Genomic DNA, 25,604 nt, shown 5'->3' with positions numbered 1-25,604 from the left:
TCAGCTCAACCAGATTGACATGGTCACTTGTGCATGTTGCTTAGAAACAGAATTTATTTAGGGAGCCGCATGTGTTTAGATGACAAAATTTTGGTTAGTTCTCCTCCATAATCTGCTCCCCTTTTTCTCGTTCCGATCGATCGATTTGATAGATATCGAGATCGAGCAGCACAAGCAAATTGAGATGATGCTAGGGTGGCGGCAGCGCAGCATATATAGTGGCAGCGCGACATGCGGTGCGTGGGCGGTAGCAGGTCGAGACTCCACTCAAGTGTGGATTGGCGGCCGTAACAACTAACAAACCATGCTGATTTCGCAGGCCTCAATCTAGAGATAAGTTTTACTCTCTCCATTTTTGTTCAGAGACCAGATGATACTGACGCGCATTAGCAGGGGGAAGGAGGTCGCGGGTCCATCCGCATGAGCAGGCGGCATGCAGGGCTAGCTGATATTTTTTTTCATCTAAACACATGCATCCCTCCAATTCTAGATGTGCGCACGCAAATCCAACATTTAAATTTATAGGCATATGCTCACGTGTGTACTGATTGTTCCATCAAACTGTTAGTCCAATAAACTACTAATGCATTGGTGAATTGTCCTTAGTTGCTCGTCTATCTACTAATCCAGCAAACATTTTTGCTTGAGTTCAGATGTTGCTTTATATTTTGGAAATTGGAACTGTATCGGACATTTAGTTAAATAGAAAACCTAGTTATTTTGTTGGGCATCAGGTCATCATCTCAACCTGATTGACATGGTCACATGTGCATGTTGCTTAGAAACAGAATTCCCAATCTTAGGTGCTCATGTCTAGAATTAGGGAGCCGCATGTGTTTAGATGAAAAAATTTCGGTTAGTTCTCCTCCACAATCTGTATCATACGTTAGTTAAATAGACAACCTAGTTATTTTGTTGGGCATCTGGCCATCAGTTCAACCTGATTGACATGGTAACATGTGCATGTTACTTAGAAACAAAATTCCCAACCTTAGGTGCTCACAACCGGAGTTAGGGAGCCGCATATGTTTAGATGAAAAAATTTCGTCCTAAGTTCTCCTTCATAATCTGCTCCTCTTTTTTCTTGTTTCGCTCGATCGATCTAATAGATATCGAGATCGAGCAGCACTAGGAAGTTGAGATGGTGCTAAAGTGGCGGCGGCACATCATGTATAGTGGAAGCGCGGCGTGCGGTGCGTGGCCGGTAGCAGGTCGAGACTCCACTTAGGTGTGGATTGGCGGCTATAACAACTAACAAATCATGCCGATTTCGCATGCCTCGATCTGGAGGTAAGTTTTACTCCCTCCCATGTGCATTAGCAGGGCGGAGGAGGTCGCGGCTCCATCCGCACGAGCAGGCGGCTCGGGCAGCATGCGGGGCTAGACGATATTTTTTTTCATCTAAACACATGCATCCCTTTAATTCTAGATGTGAGCACGTAAATCCAGTATTTAAAATTGTAGACATATGCTCACGTGTGTACTGATTGTTCCATCGAACTTTAGTCCAACAAACCACTAATGCACCGGTAAATTATCTTTTGTTGCTCATCTATCTACTAATGATGTTGCTTTTTATTTTGGAAATTGGAAGTGTATCAAACGTAGACGTTAGTTAAATAGACAACCTAGTTATTTTGTTGGGCATCTGGCCACCAGCTCAACCTGATTGACATGGTCACATATGTATGTTGCTTAGAAACATAATTCCCAACCTTAGGTGCTCACATCTAGAATTAGGGAGCCATATGTGTTTAGATGAAAAAAAATTCGGCCTACGATCTCCTCCATAATTTGCTCCCCTTTTTCTCGTTCCGATCGATCGATCTGATAGATATCGAGATCGAGCAGCACAAGCGTGTCGAGATGGTACTAGGGTGGCGGCAACGCAACATATATAATGGCAGTGTGGCGTGCGGTGCGTGGGTGGTACTAGGTCGAGACTCCACTCGGGTGTGGATTGGCGGCTGTAACAACTAACAAACCATGCCGATTTTACAGGCGTCGATCTAGAGATAAGTTTTACTCCCTCCGTTTTTGTTCAGAGACCAGATACCCACGCGCATTAGCAGGGGGAAGGAGGTCGCAGGTCTATCCGCATGAGTAGGCGGCATGGGCGGCATGCGGGGCTAAGCTGATATTTTTTTCATCTAAACACATGCATACCTCTAATTCTAGATGTGCGCACGTAAATTTAACAGTTAAATTTGTAGGCATATGCTCACGTGTTTACTGATTGTTCCATCGAACCGTTAGTCCAACAACTACTAATGTATCCGTGAATTGTTCTTAGGTGCTCGTCTATCTACTAATCCAACAAATAATTTTGCTTGAGTTCATATGTTGCTTTATATTTTGGAAATTGGAACTGTGTTGGACATTTAGTTAGAAAGACAACCTATAGTTATTTTGTTAAAATGAACTTTTTTCCATAAAAAATTCCTGGGTCGGCGCAATCCAGCGAGGCCGCCCCTACGGCCCACTCGTCAGCGGCAGCCCACCCGACTGGGCCGGTCATCGGCGCCAAAAAGGCCTCCTCCACGCTGGCCCCGCAGGCTGCCGTGCCATCCTCCTCCTCACTTCCTCTCTCCCCTCTCCGCGCGCCGCCTCTCGCCGCCGCGGACGAAACCCTAGCTAAAACCCTCCTCTCCCTCTCCCTCTCCCTCTCACCGAGCCGCGCGGCCTCGCCAAGGACCGGCAGCGATGGGGAAGAGCAGCAGCAAGAAGAAGAAGGACAAGGTGATCCTGCCCCCGCAGCTGCCGCCGGAGGTGGACGACGACGACGTGGTGGTCTCTGACGAGGACGTCGAGTTCTTCAGGGGCAACGAGGGCCACGCCCGCGCGCTCGCCACGCTCGACAGGAAGTCCATCGACAGCTACGTCACCAGGGTCGCCCACCACGACGAGGACGAGGTCGAGCGCCTCTACGAGGAGCGCGAGCGCAGGAGGAAGGCGGTCGAGGCCCTCAGGCCCAAGAACCACGACGACGACGACTTCGAGGTCGACCGCGTCGACGCCCTCCCCGTCAAGACCCTGCAAGGGGAGCTGGTCTACAACAACGGTACTATACTTTTATTTTAATCTTATTTGTTGTTCTGCTGCCGCGACACACTACTAAATCGATTCAATTCTCACTATAATTCAAGTCCTTATTCGAATGCAAGAATTCAATTCTCACTCTAATTCATAGTCCTTATGCAATGTAAGAATTGCACATCTCTTCCTATAGATACATACTCCCTCCATCCCAAAATAAACAATTGATGTAACACATCCTAGTACTACGAATTTGGACAGGGCATCCTGTACTAGGTTTGTTTATTTTGGGACGGATGGAGTAATTGGGTAGGACATTTCGATATTATTGAATAGAAAAAGGGTGTGGCAAACTCGTTACTTCCAAATCCACTACTCTCGTTGTCACAGTTGCAGTACTGAGGAGAAAATGTTGAACTGCAAAGCGAAATTTGTCTATGCATTGCCAATGCCTAATCACAAATGTTTGTATTTGGAATGGTCCCCTGGGAATGTAAATGATTGGAATAAACTATACAAGTGGAAGAAAGACTGACCGATCTAGCTATAAAAACTAGTTGACATGTCCAAGGGTACTGAACAAATTCACTCGGTACATTGAGCCTAGGTCTTTCGGCCTTTTCATTCGCAAATCATGCAGTCCTGTGTACCAGGTTGAATGAATTGGACATTGGATTTCAGCTGGCAAGTACATAGAATCCACCATTCTTTTTCTATGAAAGAGCTAAATTTTGGCGCTTATGCTGTTATGCATGTATGGTCATGTATCCATTGTTTTAAAGGACTAACGCATACTAGTTTGTATGGAACTGGCTATAATGATCTTTGCTTCCTTAAATAAATTAGATGTTCAGTGTAACTGAAAGATCACGGCAAGACCTTCTCCAAATAGTGAGAGAAAAGGCACAAATATTGTTCTGTGGATATTAATTTTGATTAAGCACAGAAGAAGCTATATGCATCAGTTTCTATGTGTTACTGAATGATGCCTTTTGAAGCTTAAAGATGCCTTTGTCATATGCCTATGCTACTTGGTGCTATTCTACTTAGTTAACATATTTGTGTTGCCGTGCAGCCAAGAAAGCGAGATTTGATGACAGTTCTAATAATGTTGAATCTAAATCTGAAGACAAAGTAGGAAATTCCAAACAAACTATTCAAAAGGGAGAACGGAAGGAAAAATCCAAAAGCAAAAAGGGAGATGGTAAATTGCAAAATGTGCAAGCTCAAACTGAAGCTTCAAATGGAAAATTACAATCAAAAGTGCTGGTATTACCTTGTTCTTTTTTTGCATCACAGAGATTCATTTTTCAACAAGCCTTTTGCTTATGATACATAATTTTAATGCCTGTTAGGAAGACAAGCTGTCTCGACCTCCTTGCTTTGGTTGTTGGAAAAACCATATGCTATGTACTATATATATGCCTTCTTCATAACGGTAGCACAAAAAATATATGATTTGGCCTTGCTTGATTGCAACTTTGTCAGTATGGAAGTATCCTATGCATCATTGTTGATCAACATACATCCACATATATAATTTGACTGTCATACCTGTATTAGTTTAGTGCTCTCTGGCTTATTCGTTGTTGACATGAAAACCTAAGATTTTTCGAGAAAACGCTAGGTCAGATGGTACGGAACTGTGAACATCACAGTATGTATATGAGTTCTGGGTATTAAACTATTAATCATACAGCCTATAGAATGCAGTGCAAGAATAACCATGGAGAAAAAAGCATGTTTGTAAAATGTTGGGTCAATATTAAAACAAATGACTGTAACGAATCCGGGTATTTGGAGTTATGAAGGCGTGGCAGGGGCGCATATTGTGTTTTCTGGCTTGTCGTTATAACCATACTAGGTGTGTCATTACTATATCAATCTTTATGTATTTCTTTCCCTTTTTTCGCATGTGATTTGATTGCTGTAGTAATTTAATTTAATTAATAATTTTTCTCTATGCGATGATGGGCCCACAATTTCAACCCTTCAAGATCTTAAAATCACCATGTTGCTATTTGTTTGTTAATGCTTTTTTTTTTTTTCACATATGTCTTGTACTTGCTCCGATTGACAGGAGGAGGTGAAGGAGGAACTTTCAGCTGAGGAATTATTTGAGAAAAAGAAGGCCCAGCTGGCTGAAATAGGGATGTCTATGCTTGAAGATCCTGAATCACATATTAGATCTCTAAATGATATGTTAAACATATGCAATGACAAAGACCAGAAGGTTGTTAAACTTGGTCTGATGTCCTTGCTTGCTGTGTTCAGGGACATTATTCCTAGGTATGTGATGGTTGATTTTCATTTTGTATTTTGATTACATATTAAGGTGTCTTTCTCATGCCTCATTCTCTGTTTGCTGCAGTTACCGCATTAGGCAGTTGACAGAAAAAGAGCTTACGGTAGAGGTTTCAAAAGATGTAAAAAAGATGAGATATTATGAATACACACTTCTTCGCTCCTACAAGGTTTCATTCCACCTCCTTGCTTTTTAATTAGTGACAGACATTATCTTTATTCTGTAATTCTCTCATATGAATTATGTTTGAATGGTTCCATCATTTATTTTGTTGTTTGAAATTGATTTGCATGGGGATGAATATGGTACAAAAACATTGAGCTACAAAAATTCTCAACCTTTGCCTGTTCCCCATATTTTTTGTTTGCCTCCCAACTCCCCATGTAAGAGGATTATTGTCTTGTTGAAAAGGTACACATAATGTGTATAACGTGCATATATATCATGCCATGCACTATAGCCGAATGCAGTTACATTTTCCTTGCATTCGGAAGTTAGTTTCAGAAGTTATATTTCTTGGGTTTGATTTTCCTTTGCTCTTCTATGCTTTTTCAGGCATACCTGCAAAAGTTAATCTCCTTGGAGAAGCAACCAAATTTTTCCGCTCTGGCTGTTCGTTGCATGTGTACTTTACTAGATACTGCTCCACATTTCAACTTCCGTGAAAGTATACTTGCTAGCGTGGCGAGAAATTTAAGTTCTCCAGATGATGCAGTGAGGTTGACTACGTAACCTGTATTAATTTATATCAAAATCATTGTTTCCTGTTAGATGTTGATTTAGCTGTGCAACTGATTTCCTTGAATAATGTCTTGTGTAGTTTGATTTGTGGATCATCTGTTTTTTATTTATTTAATTTTTGATCATCTGATGGTCTAAATTGTCTACTTAAAATGATGGGAAACACTGGGTTACCTTTTTAGCCAACTGTTCCATTTAATGTTGTCCTCACATTCTTGCATTTCCCCCAATTCTTTGTAGGAAAATGTGTTGTGAAACGATAAGGTCTCTATTTGTAGATGAAGGAAAGCATCGTGGTGAGGCAACTATTGAAGCTGTGAGATTGATTGCTGATCATGTGAAGCTAAACGATTGCCAGCTTCATCCTGATAGCATTGAGGTATGTGCCAATATTTGTATTTATTACATGTGATATGTGGTTATTATTTGTCTTGTCGCATCTTCACCATGCAATTAATATGTTAATGGACTTACTTCACCAGCTTGGGCCCTATGGGCAGCAGCTCATTCCTAGCTGCTGACCACTGCCCCATTTCATCCAACATAGCTGAAAATCAACTCCATGTGCTAATTGTGGCCACTTTTTTCTGTAAGGTCTTCCTATCTTTGAGATTTGATGATGATCTTGGAAAAGATGACAGAGAGGAAGAAAAGGGAAAACCAAAGAAGAACAAACGACGACAAAACCAGGAAGTCCCAAAGCAATTGCCAGTGAGTGATAATAAGAAAGCCAAACAGGAATTGATCTCAAAGGCTAGAGAAGAGGTAACATTTGTTGCATAATTTGATAGGTATAGCTCAAACTGTATAAGAAATTCACTTATTTATTATTATTACTATTTTTGCAGGTTGATGCTGAACTTAGATCTGTTTCCTTTACTCTTGATCCAAAGGAAAGGAGAAGGATACAGAAAGAAACACTCTCTGCTCTTTTTGAGACTTACTTTCGCATTTTGAAGCATAGCATGAGTATTTCAAATTCCAGGTATGTGCACTTTAATGTTGTCACACTAGTTTTTGCCATAACAATTTCATTACTGGCATTGTACCATTCGAGTTTATCCAATATGATAAACTTTCACTTACTTTGGAATAAAGTTACTATGCTGACAGTCATTATATCATCATCAGGGGCAAGGTCATTAATGTCTCCCCAGATGGCTCACACCCACTACTTGCTCCATGTTTGGAGGGTTTAGGAAAATTCTCACACTTAATTGATTTGGATTTCATGGGTGAACTTGTCGCGTGCCTCAAGAAGCTTTCTGGGTATACCGACCATCACTCTGGCATAGTACATGACAATACACTGAATGTATCAGAACGTCTGCAGTGCTGCATAGTTGCATTTAAAGTCTGGAGGAGCAACCTTGAAGCTCTGAATGTAGACCTGCAAGACTTCTTTGTGCAGCTTTTTAACCTCATTCTGGAGTATTGGCCTGACAGGTTTGAATTCTATTTATTTTGGTGCTGGTGATGGGGAAGAAATATATATACTCTTGTCCTTTCTAAAACACAGATTCATGGATAGGTAGCATCATAGCAAATTTTTCTTCCGTTATTTTTTGCTTACATTACTTATTGTTGGTCAGTGTTTCACCATTGAAATGCTTATTATTACTCATAAATAACTACTCCCTCCGTTTCACAATGTAAGTCATTCCAGCATTTCCCACATTCATATTGATGTTAATGAATCTAGATATATTATCTAGATTCATTAACATCAATATGAATGTGGGAAATGCTGGAATGACTTACATTGTGAAACGGAGGAAGTAGTTATGTACAGCTATACCACATAACCATGCTGATTACTGACAATGCATTTTATCATGTACTCCAATGCCGATTATAATGTATAATAGAAGAACATTATACAGTCTTGCGTATGGTAAGCACCATTTTATTAATGTGGAGGCAGCAGTGACCAACATGTTTAATTCATGGCTTATGGCGGTCCACTTTGTGTCTTCCATCAACAATACACTTTCAGAATGTTTTCGTGTTGTCATTTTTTGGTAAATCGAATGGTGGTTATGTCTAAGATAGCTGTTGCAAAGTTTTCAAGTAACTTAAGAACACAACCTGATTTCTGTCTCTATCCAGAGATCGTGGTGAGGTATTGGCTGATGCTCTGAAGACACTTCTCTGGGAAGGCAAACAGCAGGATATGATAAGAGCAGCTGCTTTCATTAAACGCCTAGCAACCTTTGCTTTGTCCTTTGGTTCTGCAGAAGCCATGGCAGGTTTGTGTTTGTTTTGCCTTGCACTTTCCCAGTCTTTCTACCTTGATTGTAGTCCAAATATTAGATCCATTGGGGTACATTTGTTTTTCCTTCCTGGACAGTACATAATATGTATTAAGTACAAACATCTGTTTCATTTCCTTTGACATAATTGCTGACATATTTGAACAATATTTCAGCATTAATCACACTGAAGCATCTTCTTCAAAAGAATAGCAAGTGCAGAAACATGTTGGAAAATGATTCTGGTGGTGGCTCCCTGTCTTGCTTAGTTGCGGTATTTGTCTACCCTTGTGTTGTGCAATTCATCAACATCAATTACAGCTTGTGTTTACCTAATAATGCTACCTTTCATTTGTGCAGAAATATGACCCAGAAGCTAAAGATCCTTATCTGAGTGGGGGACTTGCCTCAGTCCTATGGGAGCTTAGCCTTCTGCAGAAGCATTACGATTCCTCTGTTTCCTCAATGGCCTCAAATATCTTGAGCATGGCCAATTTGAATCCTACACAGAATCCTGTTCCAATTTCAAATGCAAACCCTCTAGAAGCATATAGAGACTTGTCAATGGAACGGAAATTGTCTAAACCAGCGAATAAATTGTTGCCACTAAACTGCAGAAAGAAGAGGCGTGGTAAGGAGTTTGTTGCCCTAAGCCCTGCAGCGCTTGAGGGATCAGATTGCGTTGCGGGTGGAGATGAACTCAAAGAGAAGTTAAAAAATCATTTTGCGGTACTAAGAGGTATCTCAGAGAATGAGAGATTGAGAGCTGAGCTGAACCACACGTTGTCATCCATCAACTTGTACAAGGAATACAAGAAGCAGAAGAAAAGCAGGAAATCAAAGGCTGTTAAGAAAAAGGTTTCAAGGGCTTAAGTTGTGCTGCGTTTGGGGGAAATTTTTGCACACCAGGGACCAAAGGTGTGCAGAATGAACAATTTTGCCATACCCACTTTGTAGCTTATCGTAGCTTTTGGGTGTAACACATTTGCAGTTACAAGCATTTCTTTTTAAGCTCGTTCTATTTCCTGACATGTCCTTTTATTCTTGTTGCCTGGACCTAACCAGGCTAACAAGTTTGCTGCCGCTGTACAAGATATAACAGTGGCATGCTTGTGTTATCTATATATATTGTTATGCATGAACAATGCCATCCCCTATGCAAAACTACAGATTGGTAGTCGCAAGGTGTAGGGTGCTCGCGCAGAAAGGGGGAAAAATAGTAGGTTTTACTGTCCACTAGTAAATATCCATGTTTTGCTATGTTAAAGTACACATTTATTTGAATATATGTTTTTCATATTTAAACATATATTAGACTATTGCATAATGGAGGACATACTGGGGACTAATTTATAAAACATGCGAATGCAGGTAGCATAACTATCACTGTTATCTTTTATTGAGGTATATAGATTTGTATCATTATTCACCTAACATCTCAATTGACATATATTTATAATTAGGGACGCAAACGACTCGAAAACGGATTAAGCAAACACCTAACCACACTAAGGCTGTGTTTCTATAGTTCTACTCTCTCCGTCTAAAAAAAATCAATCTAGTATTGGATTTGATGTTTTCTAGTTTAATGAACCTAGATAAGAGTATGTCCAGATTCGTTGTGCTAGAAAACTTTATCTAATACTAGGTTGAGTATTTTTGGGACGGAGGGAGTAGTTCTGATGAGGACATTCCAGTTATGACTATACCAAGTTCAACTACTGCTACACGTGACAAAGTAATGGAAGGACCGATTAGATGCATCTATAGATGAGAATGTTATACTACCTAAACGTTCTACTTTGGTTGTGCTTATGAATATGCAACAAGAGGAAGCTGAATCGGACAGTGAAAAAGGACCAGTAAAAACGGACCAGTTCAGTTTCAAAACGGACTAGTTCAAGAAATCGTCATAACTTTTGATTCTCAAAAGCTATGAAGGTGAATGAGCACTTTCTGGAAAGCTTATTGAGTCTATTTTCACACCCAACAAACCGCTCGTCCATTGGATTTCCCACTAAAGAGTTATGGCCATATTAGTGGACACTGCTCTGAAGGCCAACAGTTTGCCAAGACTTCCAACTTTCCATGCAAAACTGTATCAATCTACAATATTTCGTAGTGCATTATGCACATGGTGTGAAATCTTATTAAGTTAGCTTTCCAACGCAACCGACCCCATGTCATTTGGACTTCCCAATGAGGAGTAATGACATTTTTACTGAAGGCTGCTCACTATCCAAACAGACGCGCGAGTATTCTCGGGAATTCGCTTGTTGAGACCTTTGGGCTAGCCTATGTCCTTCAAACTTTCAGGACTTTTCATACCTATCTAGGAGGGTTGTTCCTAGTAGAAATATCTCCTATGTGCTTCCAGAAAACAGCTTTTGATGATTTGATAACCTGAATGGTTTTTGCAGCCGAGCTGCTTGAGTATCTTACACCCCTTTGTTCTTGCGAGTTCTTCTTGGCCTTGTGAGGAAGATCTCTTTGAGGTCCCCTAGTTCGTGCTCTACGGCTTCCAGTTCGGCTGCACCGTATTGTGAGGATTAGTACCGGATTGTGGTTTTGCGGTCGTTCGGAGATCGAGTCGAAGTCCTCACGGTTTCGGTGTCTCTCTCCCCGTCGCTTGGTCGCATCCAACCTTGGCAGGTATAAAGCTAGTTACCCGCTGTTTCTACAGCAAGTTATCATTGGTTTCTACCTACTGTCGTGAAGATCGGGCCACCCTTCGCGAGTGTGCTCGCATCAAGTTCCCAGCTCCATCTGCCTCATTTTCCATGTGCACGCTTCCCAAACTGCTAAACGGTGTGTTTTTTTTTGCAAAAAAGTTTATATACGAAAGTTGCTTAAAAAATCATATTGATCTATTTTTGAAAAAGAAATTAGCTAATACTTAATTAATCACGCGCTAATGGACCGCTCCGTTTTCCATGCGCACTGTTCTGAATGGGAACCTCCGGTAACGAACAAAGCCACAATTCAAAACATAATTCTACACTTTCAAAACATATCAAAAGGATCACTGATTTTCTTTTTCTTTTTTCAGCACCTTTCTGTCTTACTTTTTTCAACGGGAACCGACTACTGACCTGATTAGGGACTAAAATATAAATGTGAATATTACAGGTACTCAAATGAAAATGCAGATACAAATTAAAATATCTCAAAAATGGAAAACTCGCATTCTGCATATTTCGTTTCTGCTAAAATATATCAAATTTGTAACTTAACAATTGGGAGGGGCTACATATGTGTCGACAGATTTTCAACGTAAAATCACCCAAATATTTGCACCGTTAGATTAAGTAGTAAAACAACATATGAATAAGTTCATCTGAGGTCCCTTAATTTGTCACGAATCTGATTATCATCCTTCAACCAGAAAACCAGATACAATGGGTCCCTCAATTGTCAAAACCAGTGTAGATGAGGTCTCTCAGCGGTTTGGGTGGCGGTTTTGGCTGACGTGGCGCCTACGTGGTTAATTTGACTCAGTCTTCATTTGACGTGGCATTGACGTGACGCTTACATGGCAATTTGATCCGAGAAAAAATAATAAACCCCATGGAACCCACATGTCAGTTTCACACACAAATTAATAAAAAATGGTGGGGCCCCACATGTCATTCTCACCCATCCTCTTCTTCCTCCCCTCTCCCCCATCTCCCCTCTCCTCCTTTCTCTCCCCTCTCCTCTCTCTAGGCACGCCGAGAGGGAGAAGGGTGGCGGCTGCCGGTCGGCGGGGAGAAGGGCGGGGCACGACAACAATCGAGTGGGGAGGCCAGCCGGCGGGAGAAGCGCAGGGGGCGACAACCATCGGACGGAGAGGCGGTTGAGGAGTGGCGTGTGGCAGCTGATAGCAGAGGAGCTGTGCGCTGCGACAGACGGGAGACGGGAGAGGAGGGAGCGGCGGCCGGAGCTCCGGGCCGTCATCGGACTGTGGGTCGTCGATCACGGCGCTGGCAGGGTGCCTGACGTACATCATGCTGGGGAGGCGGGGAGCCCTGAGGCGAGGCCCGCCAAGGACTGTTAGAGTATGTGGATAAGATCGTATTGTATCCGTTTTGTTAGGGTAGGATAGGATTAGTTTCTATTTCTTTCTCTCGGACCTTATTTGTATGGTTTTGTAAGTTGGGAGATGCGTTGTACCTGGTTTTGCGCTCAAGGGACGAATCTTGAACTCGGTGACAAATTGAGGGACTCATGTGAACTTATTCCAACAACAGATGTATGCCACTCATATAGGTTTGCTGAGTTGTTTCGGCCGTTAATGGGCCTGCCTGTTGTAAGGGTCATGACGGAGCCCACGTCAATTCCTTAATGGGCCAATCAAAATTTTCATTTATTTGTCTATCTTTTTCATGGAACATTTGTGGGATGTCATTTTTTTTTTACCGAAAAACTACCAGGGCTTTGCCTAGCAGTGTATTTTTATTAAAACAGAATATGTACAAAGTTACAGGAAGAAAAAAAGGAGCTTATAAAGAATTACAAAGTTTGTATCCAATAAAAACTATTTGTTTTAAAGTCTCCTTCATTCTACATATATGCCGAAGAAAGTTTGTGGGATGTCACTTAATCAGAAAAAGCATATATATGACTTCACCAAAAAAAATATATATTACATTATGAAGGAAAACAAACAAATTTGAAATATTTGCACTTAATAAAGATAGAAATTACAATCAAAGTTACAATTGAAACAAGTTGTAAATATTATTTTATATATTATATAGCACTGTAAATACTACATTAAAAATAAACCTAAAATCATATTCCGATAGGTACTGACAACTCTCGATTTGGTGGAAACTTGACACACACAATCCAGTTTCCAATAAACACGATTCGAACCTGCAAACCACAGCACCACGTCTCCTTTTATCAACAGTGCGTGGTCCGATTGACCTCACTGACAAGGCTAATCCAAACATGTGAATTGAAGAACAGAACCAAAAACAAAGTAGATTACAACTCAATTACATATGAATGATTTATCACTTGAATTTTGGGTTCCACAAACCGAACTAGTAGCGAAACTACATTAGATAAGATAATCTAAGCAAAACCTCACTCTGAACTATGGCGACTACTAAATAAATATGATTAGGGATAGGGTTTAGCCCACGAAACAATTACAAAGCCCAAAGCCCAAATCAGACTCCGACTGGATGAGGTATATAGCTTGTTTTGTAGTTTCCTAACTCCTTGGAAAGAATTTTGATGTAGGACCAGAACCATATCAAAGTAGACTCCATAAGCTTTCCAACAAGTACTCATGGGCCCCGAGAGTCCTTCTGGATCAGTGGCTATATTTGTTTGAAGTTGATGCTGTTAGAAGGTCTGAACGAATACGAATCCAAAACGTACAGAACTTCATCTCTTGCCTTCTATGGATCAAAAATGATGTGGTAATGTTGGAGTAGACTTGGGGAAAGTCTTGGTTTGGTCCCCAATCAACTTCTTTGGTCATCCATATATTTTCCCTTTACCAAGGCAAGTATCTCTATAAATGAGAACACACAAAACTTATAGTGTAATAATATTTGTTCGAACGCTCGCCGGCTTTGCCCTTCCGACACTAGCCTCCCTGCCGCCACGAATCCATGATCGCCGCGTGCGTCGGGCGTGCAGTCCGTGGCGCTACCCCTCCTATCTCTCTGAACGCCTTCGGCCATGCCCGGCCTCGTCTTCCGGTCACGTTCCGCCATCGCCGGTCTGATCGCGAGCGAGATCGTCGCCTCCGCAACGTCCTCGTTGTCGCCATCGATCTCATCGCCACTACTGACGATCTCCTGTCGATGCGCTATCACCACCTCGTGTTTCCTCCTCCACATGTCTTCTTGATCCAATACTAAAACCTTCTGCTCTTGTACCACTTGTTATAAAAGTTAGTCAATACAGCGGAACGACGACTATCCTTCTTGATCGCTTAAGCCATTGATCACCCAAGACACGTCAAATAAAGACACATGAACACACGATATTTGTTAACGAGGTTCAGCCGAATCCTACATCCCCGGGGCTCTGATTATGAGTGCTCCTCCGCAACCAATATAACTCCTAGCCGCTACGAGACTATGGCTTCGCCGCCATCATCTCTCTGCGTGTCTACGTTGCATTGTAGTCGCTATGGTTACATTGTGGTGCCCCCCTCTCTATTTAAAAGAGATGCCGGGTTATAGAGTCTGACTCTAACTCCATCCCTACCAACTATTACAACTCCAAGTTCAATCGTAATCAAATAGGACTAGTATATTCGACACATATTCTAACATCAACTTGTCACAGGGTAAAAATGTTCATTCCTATAAATTTTATCTATCCAATTGAATAAAATAATGGTCATAATGTTTTTCAGCAAATTACGTACCACCAAACTAGAGTGTAGTCTTACAAAGATAGGTTTATATATACATTCTACGTCAAAAATTTTTGCCATTTTTTATTTACCGATCCCGAAAGAAGGATTTTGCTGCCCTGGTATATATGCGTCACAAAGCTGGCAACAAATTTTTAATCGCAGACATTGTTAGAATTATTAAAAAAGCATATATTGCATGCCGCTAATAATCAGAGGTGCATTATTGTGCTAAACTGATCAAACTTGATACTGATATCCATGATAGAGAATCTGGTTCATTGGCGTCATCATTTTGCCATGATGAATTTAGTATGAATTGTTTATTCTTCTTAATTAATCTAGCTAGCTAGCTACTAAATGTTTGAGCCATACGTGTCTCGTCAACAACACTTACTAAATGTGTTTTGCTCTGGTGTTACCATCTTTGGAAGAATTCGATTTTGTTCCTCAGGGTATTTGTGGATCATGATGTCACCGTTCATCAGTTTTTTTTTTAAGATAATGGATTAAACCGGCCTCTACATCTAAACGGATGTACACAGCCAAATCACCGTTCATCAGTATCTAGCTCAGATAGCTCCAAGTTCGTATAAATTAATTAACCGGGAGAATCGACAATCGTAAGATGGTGGCGATGCACTTTCAGACCAATAATTCGTTCTTATATTTGACAACACTGTTAAATAAAAAATAGTATTAGCAAACAATGTGTAATGAATCCTAGTCGTACAAAATTGTAAAAATAATATTGAGTTTTATTAATAAAAAGTGGAAGTAGCATTTTGTCAACAATTGAAAATATCATATCGTGGACAAATTATTATTTCTAATTTGGTTTCACCTCTCTTGTTAATTAATCCCCGTTAAAGTCCAGAAGTGTTTAGTGTTTATATATTTAGGGACAATTTTAGTACTCCCTTCATACTCGTCAAGAAAGTCGTTTTGTACAGCGACACGGTCTTCAAAATACAACTTTAACTTCTTATTTCTATAAAAATATATATTGAAAAGTGACATATGTATACTTTTAAGAAAGTATTTTTAAGATAAATCTATTGATATAATTTTTACATTTTTAAACTTAACAACTTGAGGAGTATTATATAGGAAAAATTACGAATTACCCCCCCGAACTATCGCGGTCGACCGAATTACCCCCCTGAACCACAAAATCGGACATTCTTCACCCCCAACTATGCAAACCGGATAAATTACCCCCCTCGACCAAATCGCGGTAGTTTTAGTCTATGTAGCATACACGTGACAGTCCAGTCAGCATTCTATTTATTAAAAAATGTGGAACCCACCTGTCATATTCCTCTTCCATTCTTCCTCTCCTTCTCACTCTCTGTCTCACTCTTCCTCTCTGCGGCTGCGGGCGGGGAACACAGAGCGGCGGCAGCAGCGGCGGCGTGGGGTGACGCGGAAGTAGTGGCAGCAGGGGATAAGGAGGAGGCGGCGGCGGCTGCGGCCACGACGAGCAGCCGCCCCCTCGGCGTGGCTTCCCCCTCCCCCCCTCTCTCTCTCTCTCTCTGGCGCCGTCAGGAGTGCGGGCATAGCGGCACCGTCAGCGAACTGGTCGAGCCAGGCACAGAGATCTGACGCGGCCACGGCGGTCTCACCGCCGCGGTTGCCGGACGCGTCGGGCTACGGCGCCAGCGGCCCGACGACGCGCACGCGCATGAAGCCCAGGTCGGCGAGACTCTCTGTCCCAACGCCCGACGGCGTGCCCGCACGCGCATGAAGCCCAGGCCGGCATTGAGGCGTGGCTGCTCGCCGCCGGAGCGGGGAAGACGGCAGCGACGGCGTCGTCGATGTGCCCGGTTACCAAAGGTGACCTCCGCGCCGACGACCTCATCCCCAACCACGCCCTCCGCTGCATCATCCAGGCGTGGTGCGTCGCCAACCACTGCCGTGGCGTCGAGCGGATCCCCACGCCGCGGGTGCCTGTCACGCTGGCACAGGCGGGCGAGGTGTTGGGCTTGGGCGAGGTCGAGGCCGCCGCGCGGGCGGGCGACGCGGCGAGGTGCGGCGCGGCGGTGCGCGAGGTCGGCCGCCTCGCGTGGGAGTCCGATAGGGACCGGCGGTGCCTCGCGTCATCTGGCGCCGCCAGCGCACTCGCCGCGGTGGTCGCATCGTTCGCCGCAGTGAGTGACTCGTCAGCGTCGTCGGTCCTGCTCAACGACGTCCAGGCGTCGCTGGTGCTCGTCATGCCGCTCGACGAGAAGGCCATCATGGCCATCGGCTCATCGACCGCGTCGGTGGCGCTGCTCGCCAACGTCGCCAAGCACGACGACCTGCAGAGGAGGCTCCAGGCGGTGGTCATCATCAGGGAGATCGTTGTGTTGTCCTCGTGCTGCTAACGCAACGGCGGCGCCACCACCGCCATTGATATCAACGACAACCTCGACGGGATCATCGAGAGTGAGAGAGAGAAGAGAGAGAGGAAGAGTGAGAGAGGAAGAATGGAAGAGGAGTATGATAAGTGGGTCCCATACTTTTTAATAAATAGAATGTTGACTGGACTGCCACGTGTACGCCACGTAGACCAAAACCACCACGGATTTGGTCGAGGGGGGTAATTCGTCTGGTTTGCATAGTTGGGGGTGAAGAATGTCAGGTTTTGTGGTCTAGGGGGTAATTCGGTCGACCGCGATAGTTCAGGGGGTAATTCGTACTTTTTCCAGAAGTGTTTAGTGTTTATATATTTAGGGACAATTTTAGTACTCCCTCCGTACTCGTAAAGAAAATCATTTTGTACAGCGAATGATCTTCAAAACACAACTTTGACTTCTTGTTTCTATAAAAATATATATTGAAAAGTATGTTGGCAACTTTTTGTGACAAGTCGATAAGCACGATCACAACACCTAAACGCCATGCGGTGATATGAAGTTGCCAACCACCTCGATCTAGCCAAAAGGCCAAATCAAAATGGGTTTTGTAGAAAAACTGCTAAATGGGCTAGCGGAGCCGATTTGGAGATCAAAATCAGCCTCTAGGCCGATTTAGATCGATACGAGGATAACTACCCGTCTCGTAGGCAAAACGGAAGGTTTTCAGGACAAACCTACAAAGAGGTGTCGCACTCTCGCAGCAGCGGCGGACTGTTTACGGCGCAAACCAACAAAGATGGACTAAACTAGGGTAAAATAGAAAACACGGTAAAAGAACGATTCAAGTAGATTGTATTCGGGGGTTTTACAATGAACTAGCCTTGTCCCTTAAATAGGGGTTGGTCTTGCCCTCTACAGGCCCTTCTCCACGTCCAACTCGGGATAGAAACCAAAGGAAACACGAAACCTACCTTCCCGAGCAAGGAAATCCGAGACCCGACAAAAACAGACTCGGACTTGGACCCTGACAGTCTGACCGCCCACATACCTACGGTCAGACTGGCCCTACTAGCCGGTCAGACCGCCCACACACCTGTGGTCTGACCGGCCATGTGAATGAAACCCGTCACTTTCCAAACTTTGGCAATTTTCCCTTATTTCGTCCATAGGTGCCAAATTTGGGTGTAAACACATGCCCCCTTGCCTTTTTGATGAACATACGTGAACGTAAAAGCATAGAACATGTTATCTCAGCGCGATAATCCAATAACTGGTCATGGGACTTCCTAAGCATCTTGCCAAATGCTCGGGAAGTATTTCTTCAAGTATTTCCCATTAATTGCTCTATGAAAACACCGTCTTGAAGTGTCTTCATCTCCTTCAAATTCTTCAAACGCTTGTCGATGACGTCTTCAAAATTGCTTCCCATCAAGGTTTTGTAATCTTCAACTGACACTTGCTTGAAATACCGAAGAGAGCCAAGATTTACCTCAACTGGCAAAATGGCAATTTCAACAATGTTTTATTACTCGACTCGGTTTATCCATTAGCCTGAGCGTAGTAAGGAGAAGAGCTCAACAACTTAATATCATAAGATTCGGCAAAACTTCTCACTTCCTTAGACATAAAAGAAGCTCCTTTAACGTCTGAGGAAAACTGAATCTATGAACAATATGCTTCAAAATAAAGTCAATTACCTCCGTACAAGTAATATTCTCAAGCGGCACGGCTTCGGCCCACTTAGTGAAGTAATCCATTGCAACTAGCACGAACCAATGCCCTTTTGATGACGAAGGATAAATTTGACCAATGAAATCCAAAGCCCAACCTCAGAACGGCCATAGTTTAATGATAGGATCCAACACAGCGGTAGGTGCTAATTGAACATTGCCGGTCCGTTAACAAGCTTTACTCCCTCTATAGCATTTGAAACAATCATCAATTATTTTCGGCCAATGAAACCCCATTATCCTAAGCAACCAATTTATCTTACGGGCCGATTGATGAATCTCACAAATCCCTTCACGCACTACTCTCCTAGCAACTTTAGATTGATCATTATCTAAGTAATACTCCATCTATTTTTCGGCGATATAATATTTGAGCGCTTGCCGCCGAATCTTCCGATCAATCTTAAGTGTAGTATCTTTCAAATATCTAATCAAAGGAATTCTCCAAGCTATTTCTAACTCATGGGCACAAATATCCGAATTCACAATTAATTCGGCATTTTAATCAATTGTAACGTGCACCCAACTCTCTGCCTGGGATCGGTCAGACCGGCCATGCAATGCCGGTCAGACCGCCCTGTCTACCCGGTCAGACCGGCCATGCAGAGCCGGTCAGACCACAAGTCCACCACCGGTCAGACCAGCGGTGCAATGCTGGTCAGACCGCCCCTAGTCTGTGACTTCGCTAATTTCGTCCAAACATTTGAAGTTAAACATCGGCCTTTAGTATATAATTTTTCCTTCACATTAATTATAGCCAGATGCTTGGTGTATCAAATTATTGGACCAAAATTCCTTCTCTAGACATATAAATAATTATAATATCCAACTAACATGTTTAGATGAATACTAATTCAAGTGGCTTTTGAAACAATAATCATCATGGCATTAAAACACTTAGCCAATTGAAGTATGATCAATAATGAATCACCAAAGTCATATGTGTCACATACATAGATTCCAATAAACTACAAATGTAAGTAATCGGCTTGAGCATGTATGCAAAATATTAACAATGCCAATGTTCCTAAATAAAACAACTCTAGAACAAATCATCACATTGACCATTGACATTAGCTGAATTACTAATAAGAAAAATTTTCATGACGCGATAAACATGAAATCTATATATTATATGGTGATCCATAAGAACATGTATGATTTGGCTTTTAATAAATATTAAAGACTCATGAGCCAAATCATACTTCAAATAAAATATATGCCAACTTACCAATTCCACTACTTAGAACTGGCATTTGCAACATGTATGTATAATATCAACTTGATAAGCAAAAACACACATGTGCTAGATAGCAAGCAATGTTCTTAACATGGCATAGGCATATAACAGTAAACACAATAAACTCATACCTTGCCTTAGCATCCAACGAACGGCGGCTCAAAGATCTGATGTCGTATCCATCGCTGTTCATCTCTCTTGATTCCTTTATGAGCATATTAATGTCTTGCCCCCCAAGCAAAATCGGCTTTCTAGATTGCATGATTTCGAAGGCAAGATGGATACCGCACTAATCCCCATAGCATCATGTGGAGGAGACTTATCTCTAATGACCGATGATTCTTCTCTCATCAAATTGGATTTGTTACTTCTATGGGAAATCACTGGTCTCTTAACTTTTACTACTTTAGGTCTCCACACTCGCTTAGGTGTTGTTTGAGGCTCTAAATTATTACATGTTTTGTTCTCCACATCTTCGGCCTTCTTTTCTTTTTTACCTATGGCCCGAAGATGTTGTAGCCTCCTATTTTGAGAGCGAGATAAGCCAGAAGGTATCCACTTCAGCTGTGGTTGTTTTCCAGGAGCTAAGCAATGATTCTTGATATTTTTGGTCGAAGTGGAAGCTCCTATGTTGCTCTCAATTTTCCCACTCTTCTCTAATGCCCCCCGGTCCGACCGGCCTCTAGGCCTAGTCCGACCGGTCGCAAGCCGTCGGTCAGACCGGCCAGGAGGGTCGGTCAGACCGGCCGTAGTCTGGCGGTTAGACCGGACAGCTGTCTCGGTCAGACAGCCGATGTCGACAGCAACGGCATCGGCTTCAGTCTTCTCCGCTTGTATAGTTTTCAACACATCTCCAGTAGGTACATGAACATCTTGAGATTCCTCATTGATAGCAACGACCTCCGGAGCTTTGGCTTCTTTCCTCACCCACAACTTCTTCACCTTTTTCACCTTTGATCCACCAGACCGATTCTTTTGTGGGAAACGGTCTTGTCTTAAGTTAGAATGACTTGGTACTATCCTAGGTGATTGCTTCCATGCTTGATGACACGGCATAGGTGGTTGAGGCATCCATGGCATGTAATACATAAAAGGATAACCAAATGGCGACATTGGATGTGAATACCATGGCATCACAACCGGAGATTTGTATGGAGTTGGTGTAGTTGATGGCTTCGATTTCTTTGGTGTTTGATCAAATCTCTCCCTACGAGATGATCTTGGTCTTTTTGAATCACTAGTTTGATTATCAAATCGTTGACCGGCTAATCCTTTCTTGTACTTAGCCATAAGCATCTCAAAAGTGAGCTTCGGCTTTTTGGTCTTTTGGGAACTAGATGACTCATTCTTTGCAACTTTATGATCTTCGGCCTTCGCATTTTTGATCCTATTCTTGGGCCGAGGATCCCCAATAATAACACTTTTCCCTTTCTTTTTGCCAACATCAATAGAACTAACAGGGACAAGATCACTAACAATTCCGGTCTTAGGCATAGATGTAACCGAAATAGTTTCACAAGTGACCGATGAAGTATCAATCGGTCTTTGCTCCATCAAGCTTGCATCTTTGAAATAACCATGAAACTCATGCTCCATTTGTGACCATGTAGAAATTGAATTAGGAGCAAGCGAACTAAACCATATAGATGCAAATCATTACTACCGGCCTTACCACATTGATCAATAAATTGGCCGATATGCTCCATTGTTGTTCTAGCATCCTCACCTGTGAATTTTGTGAAGTTGGGCACCTCAAAACCTTGCGGGTATGGGACCGAATCTACGTGTTCAGGATACGGCCTTTGATATGTATGCATAACTATTTTAGATTCTATCTCACTACTATCCCGCACGACATTATCATTATTTTTTCCAACATCCACATGACCGATTTTTGATTCGGTCTTAGGTGACAATGCTATTTCACTTTCACTTGTGATATAATCCAAACCGTCACTTAGTTCGGCTATATTTTCAATGATGTCATTGTCTAAACTAGCAACACAATCCGAACCACTACTTGATTCGGCTATTCTATCATTGTTTAAACTAGTAACACAATCCGAACCAACACTTGGTTCGGCTATAATGGTTGTTGTATTATCATCCAAGCTAGTAAGATAATCCGAACCAACATTTGATTCGGCTATACTTGTCACGACATCATTGCACAAATTATTAGCACAACCCGAACCATCGCTTGGTTCGGCTATACATGATATTGCACTATCATCTAAATTGGCATGTAAGCTATTGTCATCCACTCGGCTTTCCTGAGCTAGAGCTTCATGCAACACATGATCAACATTAAGAAATATTTGGCCATTCAACCTCTCTTTAATAGAATCAAGTAATCCATCATATGCAATGTCGGCCAAATATTTGTCAGTTATTTTCAAATTGAAACATCGGATTTTAACATCTCTAAGCCTTTCAATATAATCAGCAATAGATTCATTGTATTTATGCCTAACCGATGTTAAATCATCCAATCTAAGCTCAGTTTCACTAGTGTGGAAATAATCATGAAACTTTTGTTCTAAATAAGCCCAGGTAAAAATAGAATTTGCTGGTAAAGAAGTAAACCATGTAAAAGCAGCACTAGACAAAGATAAAGGAAACAAGCGCAATTTACATGTATCCATATTACTAGTCTCACCACATTGCGCTAAGAATTGATCTACATGCTCCCATGTGGTCCTACTATCCTCACCACTAAACTTGGTAAATTCAGGAATTTTATAACCACGAGGATGTGGGATCATGTCATAAAAATCAGGATACGGCTTTTGGTACTCCCTAGCACGATCCTCCGCTTCAATCCCAAATGTATTCCTAATAATGGTACTAATTAACTCCTCCATATTTTTAGGCCTATGTGGATCCGGTGGTGTATTTGGTGGCCTAAGAGGTGGTTGTTGCGGCGCAATATAATTATATTGGCCATACCTAGTATCGGGAGGATATCCCTATTGTAGGCATTAGGGACATGTGGAATAGCATGACTAACAGTATTAACAGGTGATGAATAATAATTAAAATCAGTACTGCTAGTCGTGGTATGGAAACCTAGAGAAATTCCCAGGGAACCGGTCTGACCGGCTATAGATAGCTCGGTTTGACCGGCCAAGCACCCGGTCTTACCGGCCGATGACCCGGTCTGACCGGTGGGAAGTGGTGCGGTCAGACCGGCCACAAGAGGCCCGATCTAGCCAAAATAGGGCACGGTCTGACCAGCTATTGTAGGCACGGTCTGACCGGCCTAGGGTGCGGTTAGACTAGTGTCACGACCAGTCATACCGTTAGCTAGGTTTTGCATATAGCCGATTCCTGTGTAATCGCCTGTATAAACACCCGTTGATCCCCCCATAGCACTATAAGCATATTGTATAGAAGCAAAACTAGAAATAGTATATGCATCTACACAACGATCATTAACCTTTTGATTAGTAAAGTATGGGTAGGACGAATCGGAGGTTACCTTTGGTGAAACTACAACTTGAGGTAGCGGGATGTTTACTCTCACGACGCCTTGATCGGTCCTAATATATTGTGCAGTAATATTGTTGAATCCATTCCCGCTCGTTATAGTTGATGAAGAAATTTCTTGATTAAATCTGGCCATATAGCTTATAGCCAAAATCGTTGACCGAATAGATTAATATACGGTCTTAATGTTTCTTCTTATGTTACTGTTCCTAGCAAAAAATTGGAGAAATTGAAGCTTCACAGAAATAACCGATACAGTAGGAATCGGCTTTGTTGTTTTTTTTTAATGTGAACAGAAGTAGATCGGCTTGGATAGCCTGATCTTTGTTTTAGCACGTGCACAGTAATAAAAAGAAACAAAGCTCCTGCTGCTTGTCTGCCGGTAGATCGGCTCTAGTAGCCTGATCTTTTCTCTGTTTGCCGTATGAAACAAAAAGAAACGAGGCCGTCGAGCCGGCCTCTGCCTCCTGACGATGATCCTCGGTATACGCGGCGTGCTGAACGGCAAGTATTCAGATGGATTCAGTGACGACCAGATAATTAACTTCGCCGCCGAACAGATTAATCCGGCGATGAAACCAGTGCGTAGCGATAGCAATTACAGTGTAGATTGATTTCGGCTATTTAGCCGAAACTCCTGATTTAATGAACAGTAATTACTAGATTAAACGAAATTCGGCCGTGATATGGCCGATTATATCGTTCCCAGTGGAGTCGCCAAAAATCGTGTTGGTAACTTTTTGTGACAAGTCGACAAGCACGATCGCAACACCTAAACGCCTTGCGGTGATATGAAGTCGCCAACCACCTCGATCTAGCCAAAAGGCCAAATCAAGATGGGTTTTGTATAAAAATAGCTAAACCGGCTAGCGGAGCCGATTTAGATCGATATGAGGATAACTACCCGTCTCGTCGGCAAAACGGAAGGTTTTCAGGACAAACCTACAAAGAGGTGTCGCACTCTCGCAGCGGCGGCGGACGGTTTACGGCGCAAACCGACAAAGATGGACTAAACTAGGGTAAAATAGAAAACACGGTAAAAGAACGATTCAAGTAGATTGTATTCGGGGGTTTTACAATGAACCGGCCTTATCCATTAAATATGGGTTGGTCTTGCCCTCTACAGGCCCTTCTCCACGTCTAACTCGGGATAGAAACCAAAGGAAACACGAAACCTGCCTTCCTGAGCAAGGAAACCTAAGACCCGACGAAAACAGACTCGGACTCGGACCCTGACGGTCTGACCGCCCACATACCTGCGGTCAGACCGGCCCTACAAGCCGGTCAAACCGCCCACACACCTGTGGTCTGACCGGCCCTGTGAAGGAAACCCGTCACTTTCCAAACTTTAGCAATTTTCCCTTATTTCGTCCATAGGTGCCAAATTTAGGTGTAAACAAAGTAATATATACATATATATATATATATATATATACTTTTATGAAAGTATTTTTAAGACAAATCTATTTATATAATTTTAATATTTTTAAACTTAATAACTTGAGAGTTATTTATGATCTATATTTCTAATGTTTAACTTAAACATTATCCTAAACGATTTTCTTTTACGAGTACGGAGGCCCATAATGGGTGGTTGTCAAATACTAGGCATATCCAAGTCGTGCTACTCGACAGTCTGCTTTGGACTCTGGTTGGCATGCTCAATATTTCTTCTAGTTCAAAACGCTAGGAAGGAATATATTAATGTTTCCTTTTAACACCATTAACACTAAACTGCCATATTTTTGACAGTACGTAGCACAGATGGCAAGAGCAGCCAGTACAATGCTACTTGACAAACCGTGAATCAGTTCAAAATGCTATGGTATATTGTTATTAACATTATGGTTAGAGTGCTTAGTGCGGCTCATCAATCGTGGGTCATTCAAGTTTTATGGAGTCTACTCTACCACAGGTCTAACCAGAATCATAATTTTATATCTTGAACCTACGTAACCAGTCGTTCAGAAAAAAACCTACGCAACCCAAAAAAATAATCTGATGAGTGAGGACTACACCTATCTTTTAAGTCGTGCCGATATGACACTAAACCCAACAATCTCCTTCGTCACATCAGACCCATCAATCTTCCCTGTCACATTAACCCA

The 25,604-nt window shown here is 42.3% G+C and overlaps 2 protein-coding genes across 2 annotated transcripts; both read left to right on the top strand.

Annotated features, from left to right (window-relative positions):
• The first annotated feature begins 2,537 nt into the window (after positions 1-2,537).
• Positions 2,538-9,719, top strand: LOC127777161 (nucleolar complex-associated protein 3). The gene is made up of 12 exons (XM_052303702.1): positions 2,538-3,061; positions 4,112-4,305; positions 5,117-5,325; positions 5,408-5,510; positions 5,897-6,060; positions 6,323-6,461; positions 6,677-6,847; positions 6,931-7,067; positions 7,214-7,528; positions 8,192-8,331; positions 8,511-8,608; positions 8,695-9,719. The coding sequence occupies exons 1-12, from the start codon at positions 2,704-2,706 to the stop codon at positions 9,205-9,207; spliced, it is 2,541 nt and encodes an 846-aa protein (XP_052159662.1). The 5' UTR covers positions 2,538-2,703; the 3' UTR covers positions 9,208-9,719.
• A 6,796-nt stretch (positions 9,720-16,515) lies between these two features.
• On the top strand, positions 16,516-17,064 carry LOC127776913 (U-box domain-containing protein 20-like). Its single transcript, XM_052303477.1, has one exon. It carries the CDS (start codon positions 16,516-16,518, stop codon positions 17,062-17,064), a length of 549 nt encoding a protein of 182 aa, XP_052159437.1.
• Positions 17,065-25,604: the final 8,540 nt, after the last annotated feature.

This window comes from Oryza glaberrima, chromosome 6 (assembly GCF_000147395.1).
Source record: "Oryza glaberrima chromosome 6, OglaRS2, whole genome shotgun sequence".
NCBI classification, from domain to species: Eukaryota; Viridiplantae; Streptophyta; class Magnoliopsida; order Poales; family Poaceae; genus Oryza; species Oryza glaberrima.
The sequence above is the reverse complement of the archived record's forward strand: the minus strand, read 5'-3'. Positions and strand labels throughout refer to the sequence as shown.